This window comes from Gasterosteus aculeatus, chromosome 11 (genome assembly GCF_964276395.1).
Source record: "Gasterosteus aculeatus chromosome 11, fGasAcu3.hap1.1, whole genome shotgun sequence".
NCBI classification, from domain to species: domain Eukaryota; kingdom Metazoa; phylum Chordata; class Actinopteri; order Perciformes; family Gasterosteidae; genus Gasterosteus; species Gasterosteus aculeatus.
The window spans coordinates 3,814,780-3,836,380 of record NC_135699.1 but is presented as its reverse complement, the minus strand read 5'-3'; the positions used below and the strand labels follow the sequence as shown (position 1 = coordinate 3,836,380).

Sequence of the window (21,601 nt, the reverse complement as noted above, 5' to 3'; positions counted from 1 at the left end):
CCACAATAGTTGCACGACACTGTACATCACTTGCTCTGACCGAATGCAAAAAGTCCACGTTGGGCAGATCTGTCATTTGTGGAAACGCACAAAGAAAATGGAATGGAACATATAATGGAATATCCCATTGTGAATTAGTTCATTTAAAAAGAAATCAATATTTCCTGCTGCAAGTGGGATATTACGCAGGAGTTCCTCTCCTGTGGAGATGTGGGGACATTTTTATTTTCTTCAAAATACAAGTTGACAATTATCTCAGTTCATGCTGGTCGCACACATGTGAGTAAATCCAACAGACTTACACATTTGGCCCCCAGGACCCCGAGAGGGACACAACTGTCACTCCGTCCACACTAAAGTAAAATCTATCACATTTTTCAAAGAATGCAGACTGTACCAGTTTTTGGAATTGCCCCCAGAGAGACACATAAAGTGTATCTCTGCATTCGGCAGACTCTTGGGTCTCTCACGCTATGAGTATTTATTGTGTTGGACTCATCATTTTGCATCATGGGGCACTTGGGACAATCAGACATCCACCTTCACACATCACGGCCAATCGTACCCACAAACCCTGCCAATACGCAGGGTGTGGACCCCCCGACCACAGTCACACCGGGACGCCTTCCATGTTTGTTTTGTAACCTTCCTGCACTGAGCCTCAGCTTCCAGGTGTCAAGAGAGGAATGTATCTGAATGTCACACGGAGACAGGCGGAGAGGGCGAACAGGTACTTGCAGCGACTTGTTGACTGGTAAGAAAAAAAACTGTTTCACCAAAGCCATTGTGTTGTGTTGGGGGTTTCAAACAAAACCTTATGTGACTCACACTAATATGAGTCCGAGGACCAACCAGGTGGACTTGTGTCTTTCCGGTTTCATCCCCCTTGGCTCCAGCAAGTAGGGAAAACAACCCCCCCCCCCCCCCCCCCCCCCGCCTCCCTCCCCCCGGCCTTCTCCTACCGCCACGGGTCGCTCGGGAGGGGAGCGGAGGTGACCGCTTCACAGCCCCAGCGCGTCGGCATCCTCCGCCAGGCTGGAGAGGGCGGGACGAGGCGGGACGAGGCGATGACATCAGCCGCCGCGAGCTCCACTCAGCGGCGGAAGGAGCGTTTCTAACCGCATCGTGAAAGATGGAGGTGGAGCCGCCGGTACTTTTCTTTCGCAGCCTCCGGCCATGAGCTACACGCGCACACACACACACGCACACACACACACACGAAAAATGAAAAACGTGTTGCTACAATGTAACCTTTCCTTGTTTGACTTTAACTCGACACACCGCAGTCACTAAGGACACTGACGACTCTCTTACGTCTGCTGCACTACGGAATTTAGAGGAATTCCTCACTATGTTTCCGTTAGTGTGTTATCTTTACGTCCACGTAGGAAGTGGGTCGTACACGGACTATGTGGCACCGCCATGTTTTTACGTCCACAACCAGAACGCTGGTTTTAGTTTTGGTTTAGTCCATCAATGGGGAAGCTCACAGTTTTTTGTTTTTTATCAATTTGGGACTTGGGATTGATTGGGAGCACCTGGGGAGCAGGTGGAAGCTTGCTCAGCGACACTCCGGCACAGGACACGTCTTAGCCACAGGACCGTCTCTAATCCATGCATATGGCGAGCCCCTTAAATCGCCATGAACCCGGAGGTTGAGGTATCTTTCATCCCTTTTCCTAATGTTCAAGTGTACATTATTATCATGCTGCAGCGTGCATGTCCCCTGGTCACTGTCACAGCTGAGCTCTGCCAAGATACACGCACATGTCCTTATTTGTTGCGATATACGACTCACCACAAGGTGTCACTAGATCTCTGACACGGTTCCTTTAATAAGAGTAAGGGGCCAAATATTCTCCCCAAGAATTCCAATATCTGCCAAATATATCAGTTGGACTCTGCTTCGTGGTGTTCGCTGACACACACACACACACACACGCACACACAGGCAAAGGTCTGCAGTATCTCAGTTGCACTTCGAAACTAAGCGCCTATGTGTTTTCGCACCGCATGGGTCAAGTTTAACAAGCAAATATAAAGTGCCCCCATGCTGTTTATGACTTGTTTTAATTAATATGTTTTTCCATGTCTCTCTCTCAATAAGTCTTGTTCTATGAATGTCTCTCTCTCTGCTTTCTACTCTACAGGGGGGCAGATGTTGTCATCTGCCTGGTAGCGAATTGTGAAGTCTTCATTTTTATAGTTTTTGTCCTCACGCAAGGGAGTTTTTCTCAACAGTTTCCTGTTTGTCTTCAACGTGCGCCGTGTAAATTGTTCTACACAAACAATACAATGCCCACTTGTCCACAGGGAAGATCTTTTATCTTACTCCTGACCTTTTGAGTTTCCATATTAGAAATAAATACCCAGTATTAATTAATTAATTAAATTAATACAAACAAAAGTCAAGGATTTTATCCTCCGCTGTTAAAGAGTAATTGTCCATCCTGGGAAGTCTTAAGGAGCATTTTATTTTGTTTACTAAACGAAGGCCTTAATTCAGCTCCTGAGGAGGACTCGGACGCAGAGTAGGGGTTCAGCTGACGTTTTTCATTGACCAATAAAGAAAAACACAGGGAAGTCCCTGGAAACAAAAAACTTCTCCGAAGAGAGATGACGGGGAAATGCTCCGGCGAAACTAAGAGAGCTGAATAGTTAAAGGAAAAACCAAAATCGCTCTAAACCAAAAGGCTCTAAACTAGATTGAGGAGCTGTGGAGCTAAAAACGGCACGAGGCCAACTAAGGAGACCACAAGGGCTACGTACAAACCAGAACTGTGACCTGGGCTTGACTCTTTCCTGAGGCGGGTGTACACGGCAAAGGCCATGACACACTGGCACAGGACGAGGGGAGACGCAGACTATAAGTACACATGAGGGGAGTGTGGGAACAGGTTGACACGATCAGGAATCATCTGGTGACTGGTGACACATGAGGAAGGGCAAGGAGCCTGAAACGAGAGGAGTGTTAATTTTCAAAATAAAACAGGAAGTCACAAAACAACCATGGAGACCGGCCAGAAACCCAACTTGACATACAGGTGTGACAATGTTGCCCATAACCTGACAGTGGGATTGCTGTGACAGTAGATTGTGATTGTCTTTTTTTTTTTTGACGCGCTTGAGTGAGCATCATCACTGGGTCAAGTGTGGATTTAAGGAAGGATTTAAATACATTGTTTAATATTGCTGTTGGTTACTATCATGCTGTTATTCTTTTCTGGGTATCACACCCAATATTACATTGCATTACAGGTCATTTAGCTGACGCTTTTATCCAAAGCGACTTATATTGCATTTTTAACCCGTGGCTTTTTTACATTTTTGCCCGGGGAGCGATTAGGGGTTAGGTGTCTTGCTCAGGGACACTTCGACATTGGGCAGCCGGGGCTCGAACCGCCAACTCTCTACCCCTGCTCCACGACAATCCCTAACATGGTATTCAAAGGGTCTTGTCTCGAGTTGAATCTACCGCTTGTCCGCAAAACTGTCTTTTCACTCCTGGAGGCGGGTACAGGTCCTTTTACGACCTCCAACGATTGGCTGTAACCCAAACGGTAGCTCCGCCCAGGTTGGCCGTCCCCTTGTCCGTGCCCCAATCCACACGTTGTTTGTTACCTGTTGCTCCTGTTCCCTCTCTGGCACCATCTTGAGATCCAATCTGGAATCCCTCACTAACCAAACTATTCCTTAACTTAACATCAATAACGCAACACATTTAATGATTACACCTTTGGCCTAAAGCTTCTTCAAGGAAACAATAAGTCACTTTTATCATTCAACACCAAGCACATACCCATCATAACATGTCATAGATCATATTTCATAACATCATATTAATAATATCGCTAACATAACATGATACTTCATATTTCTGGTATTTTAATTCGAAACATGATAGCCATCAAACTCCCAAAACCCTTTGATGAGAAAACAGGAGGAAGCCTTGGGAAGACGTCAAAGTTGAGACCCTCCTCCCAGGGTGGACAGAGTAAAATAGATGTCATGTATACATTAATTAATGACACACAAGATATACAATTTAATTCATACCACAAAAACGATTCAAATGTGTATATAACATCACACACACACTATAATTTCTACCACTAGGCATGCTTTTCTGCTAACAAAGAACAAACAAACACAAAACAGTGAGTTAACCCGTTCTCACATAGCTGTTCTGTCATGTTTTAGTCTGTATTTAAAACAAAAGAAAAAACACAATCCTTGAGATAGTTTTTAAAGTCGTCCGTATCCTGTGACTCGGATAGGAAATACATCGTGGTTTGGTTCAAAATAACTTAACATTAACTTTTGTTTCACTTTAGAAAGTCCTGTGTTTGTTTGAACTAGGAATAGTAACATAATAGTATTATGGAGGTATCTAAAAAGATACTTTACCTCTTTGGTGTTAAATAAATATGCATTCTATCCAGCACTATACACGAAATAGAGAGCGATCCGAAAAAAGGGCGCAGGAACGACATGAGCCGGTAACAGGACGTATTTGAATCATCACATTTTAAATAATGGCTTTATTCGATCATTGTGTCCTTAGACCAGGGGGGTTGGCGCGGGGATGGTCCGACCGACAGAGGATGGGGGGGACACACAGTCATGTTCAAGCGGGCGCTGCTGCCCGGAGTAACGGCGTGGTCGGAAAGGTCTAACGCAGGGGTCCCCACACTTTTTTGGCTCGCAAGCTACTTTTCAATCAACTTCACCCCCCCTGCACACCGGGAGCGCAAAACAAATCGATATGAAAAATCACAACGGGCCTTTCGTCTGTCAGACTGCACGCGCTCACTCAGAGTGCGACCCCCAGTGGACTTTTTAGGAATAGCAGCTAATGCAATTTATGTCTTTCTGTAATTCTCACAGTAGCAAAGTCATCTGGCGGGACGCACCGGACCCCCCGGCGGGACGCACCGGACCCCCCGGCGGGCCATTTCTAACGCTAGTCTTGATCACACATATTATAATACAGTATCTACTGCTAAGCGTGCTCTTCTCCAGCTATTCCTAACAGCCTTAAGGAAATTCTGGCAACGCAATTGTGCCTGTGGAGTGGCCGACCCGGGCGATTTATAAAAAGGGGCACCAGAGATTGTCATCCAATTATTGGGGTGTGAAACTGCTTCCTGAGGCTACCTCCCCAGAAAGTCTATTCGATGCTTAAAGGGGAATTCGACCAATTGTCCAAATCCTCGAATCCAGGAGGAATCTGAATATGTCCGGATTGTTTAGAACTATGCACTGTTTCTGGTCAAACGAGGCCACAATCTAACTATGTTGACTTCCATCACTTCTCTATGTGCCGTGCGTATGTGTGCGGATGTGTGTGTGAGTGCGTGTTTATGGCCCTTTTTGTTTTCTTCTTTTGTGCCTTCTTCCTCTTTGGCCCTCTATTTAGCAGACAGAGTGGTGCTGCCGTGGTCTCTCTCCCTCCCAGCCTTCCATAGGTTCATTAGGACAATGCGCTGTGTCTGAAGTCTGTGAAACAAAGTCTCCCATAAAACTACATGGTGTGAATTTATCCGCAGGCAACAGGATGCTGATCCAAGGAGCAGATTAAATAAATATGGGCCTGGATTTTTGATCCATGCAAGAAAAGAAAAGAAAAATAGGAGAATATAATTAAACAGGAGACAGTAGAACAGAAATATGGAGTCCTCCAACATTGTGTAACAGCTTTTTCAGTATGTAAATAATTAAGCCGCATTTATATTTCTGTGGTCCTCTGGTATCACGGCAAAATGTCCAGGTTCCCTAACACAGTCAACTGTCTCCGCTGTAATTAAGAGAAAGAGGAAGAGGGTTTACCCGGCGATGCCCTCAGTGTACACATTGACTCACCTTTATGCCCAAATCTCCTACCAACACCCTGCCAGTGCAGGTCTACTCAGAGGGCTGCTGGCACCACACACACCACATCTAGTGGTCCCATTTAACAACTATAACAAATATATCAAAACATATATAAGCTTCTGTGAAGCATTTGTAACGTGTGTATGAACAACATGTTTAAAGTTTGCTTGTCATTGCAGCTACACTGGCATTTTGTTGTTTTCATGCACGCTATTCCACTTCCTCCCTTTCTAAAAAGAAAATCCAATTCAGCAATCAAATGAAAGATAATATTCCACAAACATCCCTGTTTACACGCAGCTACGCAAACCGTTTAATGACTTATACCCGTTCTACTTTCACCTGGAATATTAACCAGAATGTTCCGCCTCCATGGATAATGTCCGTTTAGAGCGCGGTAGCTAGGAAAACTCAACGGCGTAGGCAAAATTGTTTGGAAAAAGTGTGAACCACTACAACGATGAGTTGCCCAGCCGAAACATGTGAAGAGTGTGAGCCACGGATAAAAAAAAAGGCAGACACACTCACTCGACCCATTCATGATTGTTCTGGCAGAGATATTAAGCGCTTGGGTTTGTCATCACTGCCCACCTCCCAACGATTTAAAGGGAACATATTAGGAAAATTCCACCATTTAACACGTTTATTCATCTTGTATGTCTACCGACCCCAAAACAACTCGCGATTTGTTGTGGTTCTTGTACGTCAGAAACGTCATGCTTGAGTGACTGCGAATGAGCTTCCTTATCATTCTGTTGTCACTATGAAATGGGAGTCGCTCCTACATGGCCATCTCATCCCCCCGCCCCCCCCCTCACTCACTATAGATACGATATTTGCCAAAGCACTTCCCCTGTTTTTGCAAACCTTGGATACAGTTAGAATAGCGAGCTAGCAGCATGAAGCAAATGAAGCCTCAAGATGCGCTGTGAAACGGATGCCGGTCGCCGCTGGCAACGAGTGAAGGGAGCAGCAGGGAGTAGTGCAGGTTAGAGTAATTTAGGTTGGTTAAAAACCAGTCCAGCTGCTACATTCTGGATAAGCTAAAGAGGTCAGATGGCGCTGGCAGGTGACCTGTATACGAGGGAGTGACATTAGTAAGAAAATAATAAAAGGTTCATAAAAACTACAGAAACAAACATTTTTATTGACTGTATTGCCTGATCTCCTCGGTTTTAAGATTAAAATATTACTTTTAGCTAAGAATTCATGGCTTGAACAATTTGGATTACTCTTTTAAATTACATTTTATCGGCATTTTTCAAGTTTCTGGGGTTTTAAAACTTAAGACTACAGTCAAGTGCAGCAGGTTGCTAGGTCACTGTAGAGGTAATATCTCTCAGCAAACCAATCCGAAATGTCAATAATAATAAATTATATTATTATTACTTACTTACCGCCTACTGAGTGAAATACAGAAAGAATGAAGACATCAAGGAGTCTCCTCCCGTCCTCTGTCCTCCTCGTTTTCTTTTTTGCCGAGCTGGTGGTTGTGTGAGAGAAGGCAGATTGAGGCGACTGAAATGTGTCTTCAGCACAACATCGCAGTTCTGATTGTTGTACAGGCGTAATTAGTATTCGCTTGTTAACAGGATTTTCAATTGCACATAGAGGTCAGGTGTCAAACTCAAGGCCTGCGGGCCGAATGCTGCCCGCCGGGGCGTCCAGTGCGGCCGGATGATTTCTTAATGGTCTGGCCCATGTTGATATCAAAGTGGTCAGTATCTGACACCAAACCTATAATGAGTTTGACACGCCAGACTCACAGCAACGATCGCGAGGTGTCCTCGTCCAGCTCGGGTATCATCGGTTTGCATGGAGGCCTGTTACGCTCAACGTGTAAATCGGCTACATTTGCTGTAAATTGTTGTAAAACTCACACCTGTTAAGCTATCGAAATGCGGGCAGGAGGCAGGTTTCACATTTTTATAGTGAGTTTTTAAAATGACTTAAAATAGGTGTTATCACATCCAGACCTTAGCGTGCTCCCGTACTGTTTATGCAGTGGTAAGTAGCCAAGTGATATACAATTGTAGTCGATGTGCGCTGTTGACTGGGCAGGATGGAAAGGGGGGGTATGGACTGAGGACGTGGGTCCCAGGACTATATCGATAAACTCCTTGAATGGAAAGAATGTTCCCTTGAAGCTTGAATTGATCGTTTTGCCTGGATCAGAGGGAGGCCGAAGTAGACGGGACACTGTGCTTCGCCTCTATAGGATTATAAACTGACCACCTACAACATTCCTTGTTTTTACAAGGTTTTCAGAGCCACTTGTCCTCGTTCCATCAATGTGTGTTCAATATACCTTTTGCTCTATTAACACATTAGGATGATTCCATGGCGATAGTCACAGGGATGTAGAGCATGGCACTACTGTGCAATATCACGTTCTGTGTGGACATAATCTCCAAAAGATTGAAGTGTTCTGAAAATTAAAAATTAATTAAAATGAAACCTCCAGACAAAAAAACAACCGAGCCACGAGCAGCAAAATACAAGAGGATGAATGCCGATTTTTGGTGAAATCTTCATTCTATCCAGTGATTCAGTAATCTACTACTTCTTAGCCTTTTTCCTTCAAGGCCCGAGGCAGAAGGACATTCCCTCGACTGACAATTACAGATAATTACACCATCAGAGTGAAAGCTTTATTTAACAAGCTGTGTCCTAAATTGCCTATAATTGACATGGTCATTTTATAAAATCATTGACGGCGTTTGACGACTCTTTGTGCTTTTCCAGATGTTGGCGGGGCAAAAGACGTGACCCGCTTCTTCTGATTTATGACTTTAGAAAAGTGGCTCCAGGCCACTGGGGCGCACAGGAACCCGTACACTGGGAAGGAACATGTTGTTTCAGGGATACACCACTGGAGCCTCAATTTCATTGTTATCAGTCCGAAGGTGCAAAAACAAATGTTGGATGGAAGTTAAATAAACCAAATGAAATAGGTGTGGCAATGAACACTGGACTTGATTTATTTCAAATAACATAGCATGTCCTGACTCATTACCAATAGATTATTGGAACAATATTAATTCAGTATTTTAAGAGGATGCTAAAATCAGGTCGACCCATCATGATCTTTATATTTAGCCTGTTCATTACGTACGAAGCAAAGCCTCCAGAAATCCCCTTTTTCAGTGGCCAGGCAGTAACTGACCATCTACTAGAAGGAGTGAAATGCCCAAATCACAAAAGTCATACTTAGCTTTCAAATACATTGGATTTGATCTATTTTACAGCTTTTATTACAATAGAGGAAATTCATAAAAATCGACATACAATGAAGTAACCGAGTGGATTCAGTGCCTATATCCCATATAGTCCTAAAGAAGGGGATTATAAGTACCATAACATAAATGTCTGCTTGTTCATACACCTTATTGGAGTGTAATCAACGTCCCACAATGGCTGTTTGAAAGTCTCTATGCGCCTCAGACTTTTTTATAGTTTTACACCCCGTCACACACAAATGCACACAATAATCTAAAGTAACCTTTCTTCTTCAATCTGATCTATGTCTTTACGTTTAACAAGCCTAAAGGTCCAACTATAAAGAATCCCTGAAGAACCCTTCGTTTCACACACTCATACCCGTCCCACCCGAGCCCGCTGAGAAGACCCCGGAAACGTCCACTAGCAGAGACGCAGGGCCGGCGTTAGCTTTGAGTTGGCGTTAGCTTAATCACAAATGTCTCGGCTGGCCACGTTGATCTGCGGGCAGGAATAACTTGACTGGTTGTCAGAAAGGGAGTCTTATTTTCACTTTTTGAAAGAAGAAATCACACACTGCTGCTACGTCTTCTCACTCCCAGCGTGACACATACACACACTTATTTCTCTCATGTCATTTTACAAGAATATGTAGTCCAATAGGCCTGGACAAAGGGCTGACGTACCGCTCGTGATAGAAGTTGATTTATGTCATTACTTATTTAGGTGTCGGTAACAAGACAGGCAGAAAAGTGAAAAATAATAAAATGCTTGTTAAGGACGATACGCGGCGCAAAATGAAGTCTCTTTTGTACATGACGTACATTTGTACATGGCACCAGGGTCGGCCTCGTGGGTCTTTGGGTTGCGATGGGTGTTACATAACTTAACTAACATACATTACAGGAGTTGGGTAGGATGTGTGACGTGAGTTTAGCACGCGACGTGCGGGACTCGAGATGCAGATTAAAATGTCATGCACAATGAGTTTGCTTCAAGGAGAAAGTCCCAGTATCTGTTCACTGATCTCCGCCAGCTGTGGTATTTCGGCCCTCCGGAGGGGCTCGAATCCACGACAACGTCCCTCAGTGGCAATAAATCCACCGTTTGTCCCGAAAGCGCCGCGTCCTCCAGCACTCTCACATCATCTGAGTCCTCGGCACTGAGTCCTGCTGGTGTCCCGGGTACCAGGGAGCAAAGTTGTTCATGTATCCTCCCGAGTGCACCGGCGCCCCTTTGGCGGCCATGTTGATGTCCCACAGAGAGCACGGGGAGGAGGAGGACACGGGTGGGGGGGCCAGGTGGTCTCCTTCAAGTCCACAGGGCCCGTTCTTCATGATCTTCTTGTATTTGGACCGTTTGTTTTGGAACCATATTTTCACCTGAAGGAAAAGGAGAGGGAAAGAGTTAATAGTCAGGTCGTGATGTACGATTTGGTCTTGGGTCAGGGAAGGTGTTATATGAGGAGGAAAAAATATGGGTTTGCCAAAATGTTTTAATGTCTAAAACATAGATAAGAACCGTCTAATTATGTGAAAGAGGGAATAATAAACAAGTTAAAACATACACGTGTGACCAGTCAATATATTGCTGACACTACAAAAAAATATTGTAGTTTAATTTAAAAGTAAATTACAATGTTTTTATTTCAAATCTAATTTGAACGTATTTATACGATATTTCCACGTATCTTTATGAATGACAAAACGTAACGATAATTCATATTGTCTAACAATCTTTGTTAGACAATCTGGCAAATGTCGGCGTAGTTATTAAAAACAAAAACAAATATCTCTTGGTGGATGAACTGTGTGACCTGACGATGCACGGATTGTACTGCGGAGCAACTCGCTCTCAAGATGTGCCACGTTATTGTGATCCGACACCGATCTCGTTTTCTCCGCCAAACCGAACAACGTCAAATGCCCCTCTCCCCCCCCCCCCCGTATGTCTCCGTACCACAGCGCCCCTGTTGTCACAACCCTACCCAGGGATTAGATGGCATTTCAGTGAATGGGTACGTCTGTCCGGCTTCCATGGAAAACGCAAGGAAACCAACAAGTCTGCAGGGTGGTTCCAATGAGAGGCGACAACCCAAGTGTGTCACTGTTCTAATTACTGACAACCGATACGGCAAAAATAAAACCAATTAAGATTACACATGATGGTGCCTCACCAGCACCACCGCACCTGCTGCAGACGACACTGCAGTCAAGGAACGTAGGTTCTAAGGAAACAAATGAAACGGTTATTTAAAACCCTCCTCTGCTCTACGTATTGCCCCGATGCGTGCAGACACACACGCAGGCACGTGTGCACACACACAGATAAGCACACTCCCACCAGCAGACACCGACCGCTCAGTTGCGTTGTTGACACAACTGGATGGTTCTCAAGTTTCCTGGAGTCTTGCAAATTCAGCATTAAATTACGCAAATACACCTCTCGGGCAACTTGTCAGTTTAAGAGGACACATGAATCATAAATAATTACACACAGTCAGCAAATGATACTTTGGTGTCAAACTGGTTTTTTTCAAATGGAGAAAAAAAAGAAAACGAACGCCCAAAAGGCTTTTACCTTGCGGCCGGCGACAAAGGACGGACGAAGAAGAGATTTAACACTTGGTTACACATTAGTTTTATGGGATTTTTTAAAGGTATTTATGAAGCTATTTTAAGTGGTCCATGAGGTAAATTGTATTCTAATATAATAAGTATCATTTCAGCCAAGTGATAATGAAGCAAAACGTGTTCCATTCCAGTTATTATTTAGCGTGGATGGTGGCAAATTTGTCAAATCAAAGCACCACTCCATAAAGAAGCGATGCCACATAATGCTTGTTATTAAGAAAATAACTTTCAACTCCTCCAATTGCTATATTTTGTCAATTGCACTTAAAAAAATGATGAATCCATTGTCCTCGTAGTTGTTACAGCCATGGCCTGAAACCAACGGTGATTTCCCTATATACAACCCTCCACGGGCACAGTGCCATGCTCCAGTGCCATGCTCCAGTGTCATGCTCCAGTGTCATGCTCCAGTGTTATGCTCCAGTGCCATGCTCCAGTGTCATGCTCCAGTGTCATGCTCCAGTGCCTGCGGGGCGCTAATGAAACCCTTTAGTGGGCGCTACGAGCCGGGAGTCAATCAACAGCACGCTAATGCTAATGCAGCCTCAGTGACAGGCCTTCTGCCCTAACTATTGGTGTCATATTCCAGCAGCAGCACGGCTGCCGGCGGCTTCCCTGCCAGCGCAGCCAATGACACCGGCATTAGCGGAGCAGGGTGGCAACAGAGGCATGCCAGGTGCGTGAGTGTGTGCATGAAATCTTGAATACTGGGCGAAGAATGCTTGCTGTGATTGTTAGAAGTAGGAGTCCATATGGAGGGCAGTTTAAGCTGTACGGGCAGTGTGTGTGTGTGTGTGTGTGTGTGTGCGCGCTAAAGAGAGATGGATGGAGATAGGGAGCGTTTCAAGAAAAGCAGTTGGAGCCGTGCTACGTGCCATTTCTCAGCAGCGTCTGGGAGCATTAGAGACTCAGACGGAAAGCGGTTGGCGGCCGGCCTAATGGCACCGAGGCAGGGTCGAGATGTGGCGCGTGATCACTATCGGCTAGAGTGTGTGTGTAACTTTCCATTTTGTGTACGTGTATAAAAATGTACACAACATATGCCTGAGGAACTGCACGTTTGTGTGTGTGTGTGAGAGCATGTGCCCAGCAGGCTACTCCAGCTGACAAGCTGCTCTGTGTCTCTGTCTATATCCAGGGTCACCGCCAGAGGACAGGGACAAGCCCGTGGAGCCCACCGCAGCGTTGGATGGTCAAGGTAGTATTTTTTTTTCTCCCTCTTATTTACAATGAGCTCTTATGCACTTTTATTCTGGGCTCAGCGCTAAATAAACATAAATGGAGTGTAGAGATTATAACTGTTCTTAATATAAACCGATTCACTTGTGGTGTGCGACAAGATTTTTTTTTTTTTTTTAACTATTATTAGATTCAAAGTCAGACTGTCTGAATTCCAACGCGTGTAGTGCCACTGTGGTTGCTCTGGTGACCAGTAAAGAGTCGAAATTGCAGAATCACATGACACTCGCTGGCCATCAGACCTCTATGGGAAAAAGCCTCTTGGGCCCGATGTTGGAAATTGCCATTACACTGACAGCTCCCATCTTCAAACACTGCCTTCATCTTCTTCATCCGGACTGCTTGTGACTTAGAATCTGTCCACAGACAGACAGACTTATAAAAACCTGGATAAGTAGTCCGAACCACTTTTGTGGTAGTTCCTGCTGTAGGTGTTTCCAGGAAAACAACAGCAGCGTCGCCGTCGTGGCTGGCAATAATTAGTAGGCAAACTGTGGGAAACACCTTTTATAACAAAGCTCATCTTGACACTACCTAGTCTCTGTAACAAAACGGTGGAGGGGCCGGGGAACCAAGGACTCGCAGAAAAGAGGTAGTAAAAAAAAATCCTCCATATTCTTTGTCGCAAGCCCACGAGAATGTGTCTGCATTCCTCCAACTACAGGCAGACCCTTAAATTGCAATCAGTGGAACGCTTGACATTCTGTGAAGGCCCCACACCCCCTGATGCGAAACACACCTCAAAGCAGACAAGCGGGAGGCTTCTTCGGCAAGCGTGCGTGCGAGTGCGGCTGGCAGCCGGCCGCATTCCAAACCGTCTCACCACTACAAAAGGAGAACATGAAGGGCTCGTCCCTGACTCCCAGTGTAAACAAAGCTGCGCTGGTTCATTTGTACGAGATCAGTACAGGTCCTCCGATGATATCACATGCTATCACATGCTCCTCGGTGCATACGCGTGTGTCGTCTTTCAAACAGTTCTACTATGACACCTGTTCAACACTCACACGTTCTCCTTTCCCTTTTACAACACGTGTGGTGTATGTTGCGTATGGCATTTAGAACAGGTTGGCCATGTTTACATCTACGTGCAATCTGTCGCAGTAAGCTCATTTTAACACGGAGTAGGACTTTGCATTGGGAATAGTTGCATTTGCAAAAAACAAGTCTGCAGAGTGAATGCGCTGTCGAATTATATTTAAAAAACGTCACAGCCTTGCAAAGCCAAAAACACATTAGCCTAACTAGCTTAAATATTTGATTCAAAGAACTGAATCTGTCTTTTTAGAGTTTTCACAATGAAAATATGAGAAAATCACTGTGAATGCTAAACAAGGGCAAATGAAAAAGTTGTATCAAATGAAATTTAACTGCAAGTTAAAATGGCAAACAACTGGTCAGGCTAAAACTTTTACCATTTTCCTTCCTGGTCTCTAAAATAGAATTATATATATTTGAATGAACTGTAATCTTGGTAATCCTCTTTTTTGTGTTGTTTTACTCAAATGACTGAAATGGGCAGTAGCTAAGTCCATTCATGAAAAAACAGCTAACGCTAGCTAGCTTACACATTACATGTCCAATTCATACAGGCGTATGACTCAAATAAAGGCAGAGAAAATTTACGACCACGTTGCTCATAATGAGACATTTTGCCTCTTGGGCCCGATGTTCTGGTAAACACGACAGCATCCAGTGCGTTGGGTACGTTGACACGAACAAAATGGCCAACGTTAGGTTTTTATGTGGATTTGAGGACGTGTGTGTGCATTGTGGAGGAACAGCACAGATAGATGTAGAACCTCAGCTAAACTGGATATGTATATTCCTCACATAAATATGACATTTTCCTTAATTGTTGTCCTTTTGTGATTGCACTAGGTGATTTTTTAAATGTATTTCCACAAACCCTGTGTAAATAAAGAAAAGGTCTAAAATGAGTCCTTTGTTAGAGCGTCTCAAAGCGAACGTGTACCTGGGTCTGCGTCAGGCCCAGTTTGGCTGCCAGGTCGGCCCTCTCGGGCAGGGCGAGGTACTGGGTCTGCTGGAAGCGCTGGTTGAGGGCCTGAAGCTGCAGGCTGGAGTAGATGGTGCGAGGCTTCCTGATCTTCTTCCCCTTCCCGTTGAGCCGCACTTCCCCGTTTTCTATCACCGTGGTGGGCTTCTCGTGCTCTGGAGAGGAGAGATAGATATCAGCACTGGGCTTCGTACAGCACCCCCCCCCTCAGATGCATCAGTCGCAGTGTTTGATCCTTACACGTCAACAAGAGCAACGTTGTGGAGGATGGAAATGCCGACCAGACGATACAGTCGCGCTTTGAAAACTTTTCTACCGACATTTTGCTGTTTGTGCATTTTCTTCCTCATCTTGTGCATTTGTATTAATAATTGGTTGTTACAAACATTTCTACCCTGTGAAACAAACACTTGAAAATGTGAGTACGTACAAGAAAAACTGAAATGCATTCCGCAGTTTTGCCTAAACAGCAACACATTGATTTCACACTAAATAAGTCCTTTTTTTAACAGACGGGCTCAATCGTTTTCTCACACAGTGAAGCAGTTTAACTTTACCTAAACCATGTTCATATATACATCAATATTCAAACACACAACGGAATAAAACTGCGGCGGCAGCAAACGATGTTTGGGAACACAAGGGTTTGTAAAATTCTGCAACAAGCAAACAATCCCGTGAGAACACGTGTTGGCGGATTAGAAGAAAATGAGCCGAGCTGCCATTCATCGTCATGAAATACGGTGTGAGTGCAGTGACCCTGTGGACCCGCGTAGAAAGATGAACCCTCTCTTCACACAGCCGAACAACTTCTTTCACTTATCATGAGTTCCTTTGTTCCAGGGAAAGCTAAACGGCCGCGTCCGTCCGCCCACGCTGATCTCTGTTATGACATGAGCTCATCGGCTGAAGTGGCAGGAGAGAACAGCTGTGGACGAGCCGAGGCCGCACAAGACGCTCAGGCTCTGCAGCGAGGCCGCGCTGCGATTCCAAGAAGGTGGGGGGACACAAAGGACAATATACGCGATATGCCTCTTTTTAGAAAAGGATAAATGAGATGACGTGAATCTTGGATTCAAGCAATATGTCCCTTTTTTTTGCTATTTCTAGGAACAAGACTTTATTTGTAGAGGGCACAAGGCGTGCTGAGGTGGGGCTTGCTTACTATTGATCATAAAAGATGCTTTAAAAATAATGTTAAAAAGTCCAATACACAAGATGGAAATGACACAAATTGACGATTTTAGTTTAGGTGATTTTTTCTGTTTCGGCTGTGTTCGAATGTAGAAATGCTTTACTTTAATGTTTCTATCCTTGAGATTTGTTCTTTTTTTTATTGGTGGCATTTTTTCTTGTATTTTGGTTGCGAGAAAACTTTAAACAATTTTAAATCGACAAAACAAGAAGTCTGAACCATGAGTGTGTGCTGAATAATGGAGGATGTATACGCGAAATAGAAGAAGAGGAAAGAAAAGTATTCCACTTTTAAAGAAAATATATATCCAACAGTAAAATATTTGAACTGTGAATTTGAACTTTTAACAAGGACCCGTGTAGTAACAATAATTTGTTAATATTAGCACTATAAACAGAATTAGCAGACTCTGAGGATGTTAACAACAAAGTAAAATATATGCGACAATTGACAAGCAGCAACTTCATCAAAGACTCGATGAAAGCAATTAAGGAACATATTTACTTGATTATATAATTTCTTAAAGAGATACCTATCAGATATAAAAGGTCCATTCCACAGTCTATAATCAAAATCAGAAAAGGGTTGAAAAAATATACATATATAAATATTATATATATAAATATTTTGTGTCTATTTAAGTAAGTGGTGTATTTTATTTTGAAATGAATATAAATCATTTCTGGTTCGATTAAAACTAACGGCCTTTTTGTGTGTGTGTGTGTGGAAGGAGCGCACGCAGGCCGCAGTGGGGCGGCTGTTATTCGGGCCGTTGCGGGACACCACAGCGCGGGGGTCGGCTGCTGCCGGTGGAGAGGCGCGCAGCCTCCGCGGGCCTCGAACTCATGTCCCTTCCAACCTTCCAACCTTCCAACCCCACAGTACGCGAGGCGCTGCGCTGCGCGTGGATCCAATGATTGTGCTTTATTGTGGTTCTTCTTCCCTCTTCACACAATAAAACAATTGCCACCATAATATATTAAACATCTGTGAATAATAATCTTCCTCACCATTCTCATGGGATTTCTCTTCAATTAAATTGGTGCGTATTGTGGCGTTAACATCTGTACACACAGACACACACACACACACACACACACACACACACACACACACACACACACACACACACACACACACACACACACACACACACACACACACACACACAGTAACAGTCAAATATTTGGGGACACTTTCTTATTGAATCTAATGATAAAATGTGTCCAAACCTTCGACTACTACTTTATACGTTTAGCGCGACTGATACAATTTGAAATGTCTTATTATCGAAACAAACGGTTCTTGCTTTATTCTCTTGGAGATGTGTCAGCTCCTCGGGAAACCATTAAATGAATGAGCCAATGAGTAAATATTTAGGGGGGCAGACAACTCTGATGGCAAGAGCACACTGTAGATTGTGTGTAGATGTCAATAAAAAGTGCAAACACGAATGTTTTCGATTAAAATGTCCGGCAAACCTACCAGAATCGTCCAGTCTGCTGTGTCCCAGCGCGCCGCCGTGACTCCCGTGCTGGTAGGGCAGATAGGCACCTGGGTGGTGCGCGCTCACGGGGCCGTGATAGGACGGGTATCCCAGCGGGCGACCGTAGGAGGATGCGCCGGGGGAGAAGTGTCCTTCGTGCTGCGAGGGGCCGACCGCGTGCAGGCCGTGGACCGGGTAATGGTTGTGCGACAGGCCGGGGGACGGCTGCTGGTGTCCGGGGTACCCGTGGCCGCCGAACTCTAAAAACGCCGACTTGGAGGGATCGTGCGGGACCAAAGTGTCCGATATAGAGCTCATAGTCATCATTGGGGAGATGTACAAAGGGGTGCGTGGTGGGAAGTGAGAAAGGGTTCCGCTACCAGCTCCCGGCGGGGGTCATCGTGCAGCAGCACACCTTCGATACGAAAGTGAAATGTTTCTATGTTCCAATAAAAACAGCAGCTTTAAAGAAAACGTCCTCAACTAAAGTCAGCGCGCTCCCGCTGAGCGAATGAAAGCGGCGTTAGGTGGGCTCTCCCCCCCCCCCCCCGCTACATCCCCACCGAACGGTCCTCAAACGCGACGCTCCGTGTCCGATACTACGAGACGCGGGGCGGGAAGGCGTGCGGCTCGAGCCGGACTCGATGAAAGGGGAACAAAGCAAACACGAAGAAAGTTCCGATCAAACGAAGGGCCTTCAAGTGATTTAATGTCCGTGCAGTCGGCTCATCCTTCTTCTTCCCTGCCTGCGGTGCTGTGGAGAGGCGCGCGGCAGCGCGGGGCGGCGTACTGAGTTCCTCCTCCTCGGAGCGCGCGCTGCCTCCCACCTGGCGGCCGCAGCGCGCGCCCATTGGCTGCAGCGCGTCGCCCGTGTCACGCGAGTCGAACTAATGGGGGGATGCGCGAGCGGCGGACCCGGTTCCTTTTTGGGGTTTTCTTTTGGCGGAGAGCCGGACCCTAAAGCCCGCGGAAACGAGTTAACCGTTAGAATATAATTTAGCAAGTGTGAAAATCCGGACGGAACCGATTTGCTGTCACGTGTTGTTCAGCGGCCTTCGAGGCCGTCGCCTTTTTCTGCTTCCAATTAAATAACTAAAAAACACAACTCAGGACATTCAAATAAATGCAGACGACTGCTTAAATTACCCCCTAGTTGCCATTCGCGTTTACATCCCAGTCACTCTCATTGTTAACTAAGGAAATAAATGTGGTTCAATTTATTCGGCCGTTGCAGCTTTATGGAAGACAAAGATGAGGCTAAAGAAGCGAAGTTATACTTACAACAATAACATCAATTTCTTTCACGGTCTATTACAACATAACAATTCAGTAATTCCATGCGTCATGATTTAATTAAAAAAGCAACATTAGGAAGATAGCTCCTGCAGCGCTTTTCAAAAAATCCCTGCTGCTTGCCAAAGGAAAAATAAGGCCTGATAAACCGGATTAATCAGACCTGAGGATCTTCATCAGCCATGACTCATTTTATGAAACGCACACTCCACAACACTCGAAATAAAAAATAGTCTAATTGTTGTATTATCTTAGTTTTATTTATATAATATTTTCTGGGTCGTGTATGGCTCATAATTAACCCGAAGCGACGAAAAAATGTGTGTGAAGACCAAAAAATCAACGTATCGTGCGCAGCCGTAGAGTAGCCTACAACACGTAAACACACACGCACACACGCACGCGCTCGCAAAGACACGCGCACACACTGCGAGGTCACCGACTGTGGTCCCACGCGAGGCAGAGCTACAAACACTCGGGCCTCTACGCGCGCATCACGTGCGGTGGAAATCCCGCACTGTGGGCCCCGAACCTCACCACGATCTAGTATGAAATCATCTCCGAAGAACCGATCCGCTTCTATCTATCACCCCCCCCTCCCCCAATTGTTCCCAACAGTGTGCTATTTTATATGTAGGCTATTCATGGTATTTGTTACGGGGCCACGTGACGCGAGTTCAACACCGTTGCAACAGAGGCGAGCGTCGTCTACCTGTAAAATAAAAAATCCCTACCGATCACAAGTCGGGTGAGGGGAAAAGCCCATAGTCTTAGTGAATTTCTATTTAATTTTTTCACAACATTTCAGAAGCAATATTCCAGTCCCACAAAACCATAATCAGCATATAGCGAGTAAACGCACACAAATGTATGTAGTGAGTGTCTTCTTCTTAGATGTATCTCCTGACCTTCAGAGGTGGCCCAACGGATTGTTTCTATATGCTAATTTAAAACTTTAAAAAAAAACGGTTGCACATGCAGGACGTTTTTTGAACGTCTCATATTGGTATTCAAAGCTCTGAATACTTCTCCAAAGGAGGATTTCATCCTACAAGCTGGAGGGAAAAGGAAGGCTTGATGACCATTATAACCCCCCCCCCCCCCAATAATCTGGGGCTTGACAGCACTCTTTAAAGGCTCTGTTGCCACTATGACAGACAACACACACAGAAATAACATTAGGTATCCTATTCTCTAAAAGGCACATTCTTTAACACAGTAATAAACAGGTGACCGAACGTAATGTGAAGGATGACCCACGTTGTCCCACCAGCAGTAGTTTGTGCATCTTCGATGGCGTCCGTTTTGCTGTGACAACTGGAAAAGATAATCATTAGAACAACGCCGTTGACAGAGCGAGACGGAGAAAGAGAGAGGTGTTTTGACATGTTTCCTCCTGGTTTCTTGTCTTATTAAACCAACGAGCTGACGTGCGGAGGTAATACACGTCGCAGTGCTGCGCTCCTGCTTTCATCCGCCGCCAACATTCCTCCCTGCCCTGATTTCACCTCTGCGAGCGCAGGGCGCACCCTTCTCTCTGTGCCGATGCTGTTGTTGGCACGGCCTTGCTACGTTATAAACATTTTCTTTCTTAATTTTTCTTAATTTGTTTTTCGCTCATATGAGAGGCAAAGCGAAGAGTTTGTGATGGAGAGAGGTGTACAGAGGGAGGAGACTATCAGGATCTCAAAACCATTGCATATGGACCCATGGGTATCCAACGGTTACCAAATAGACCTCAATCTTAGTCTCGGAAAAAATACTTGAACTGGAATATGAGGTGCAAAACATGAAGAATTCTTTTCCTCAAATCCTTTTTTTCCATGAAAACAATTGCATCATGTGTTATTCTCATTTAACATGAAACGTACAGTGCTAACACCTCTGACTCAGCAAGTAATAGAGGCTAATAACTCTTCAAACAAGTTCTCTGATTTCTTTTTTCTTTGACCTGCGGTGAGACAATTTGTCATCACGCGTCAAGAGGAGACGAGTTACTGTCCAACAGCCAGGGCAGGAGCCGGTGGGAACACATGGAGGTCCATTTACACCTTGAGCGAGAAAAGGAAAACAAGATGGCACAGAGGGGGAGGATGAGATGATGGACAATTTCAAGGAGTTTAATGTTATGGTTTTCAAAATGTATTCATATTCATTATGCAGAAGTGATTTTCGGGTTTGTGATAGAAAACCTTTTTTTTTTCTTCATTAAGCCTGATAAATCGTGTCACTCTGTGCCATGGAGCCAGAAAGCTCATTGAAACACCTGCAGTGTGCCCAGTGCCCACCTGCTTTATTTGGAATTTCCCCTTGTCTTAAACCCTCCATGTATACAGTCGCCAGGCTGCTAGAGAGTTTCTACATTTTACTATGTGCTTAACACACGGGAGACGTTACTTCTCACAATATCCCACACACAGAAAACATGCGCTGGCTTGAGCAGGGGGACCTTGCGTGCGCTGCAGGATTTTAATGACGGCGTAGTGTGTTACTGATGGTTTCCTTGGTCCCAGCTCTCTTCAGGTCATTGACCAGGTCCTGCCGTGCAGTTCTGGGCTAATCCCTCACCTTCCTCATGATAATTCATGATGAGGTAAGATCTTGCATGGAGCCCCAGACCGTGGGAGATTTTTGTTTTAGATTCC

General features: G+C 44.9%; 1 protein-coding gene and 1 long non-coding RNA gene across 2 annotated transcripts; one reads left to right on the top strand and one right to left on the bottom strand.

The window, feature by feature from the left end:
- Positions 1–1,384: 1,384 nt before the first annotated feature.
- Positions 1,385–17,169, top strand: LOC144384608 (uncharacterized). The gene is made up of 4 exons (XR_013451414.1): positions 1,385–1,660; positions 12,865–12,924; positions 15,826–15,979; positions 16,908–17,169. It is a non-coding gene; the product is annotated as an uncharacterized LOC144384608 (long non-coding RNA).
- Positions 8,835–18,670, bottom strand: LOC120828320 (homeobox protein Dlx4a). Its single transcript, XM_040191844.2, has 3 exons — positions 17,663–18,670; positions 14,941–15,137; positions 8,835–10,475 (listed from the first exon to the last, which is right to left on the bottom strand). The coding sequence occupies exons 1-3, from the start codon at positions 17,988–17,990 to the stop codon at positions 10,233–10,235; spliced, it is 768 nt and encodes a 255-aa protein (XP_040047778.2). The 5' UTR covers positions 17,991–18,670; the 3' UTR covers positions 8,835–10,232.
- Between the last annotated feature and the right edge of the window lie 2,931 nt (positions 18,671–21,601).

Coding starts and splice junctions, on each gene's coding strand:
- LOC120828320 (XM_040191844.2), bottom strand. CDS start 17,990: ATGATGACTATGAGCTCTATATCGGACACTTTGGTCCCGCACGATCCC. Junction 15,138..17,662: donor CAGCAGACTGGACGATTCTG/GTAGGTTTGCCG, acceptor TCTCCTCTCCAG/AGCACGAGAAGCCCACCACG. Junction 10,476..14,940: donor TGGGCCTGACGCAGACCCAG/GTACACGTTCGC, acceptor CTTTTCCTTCAG/GTGAAAATATGGTTCCAAAA.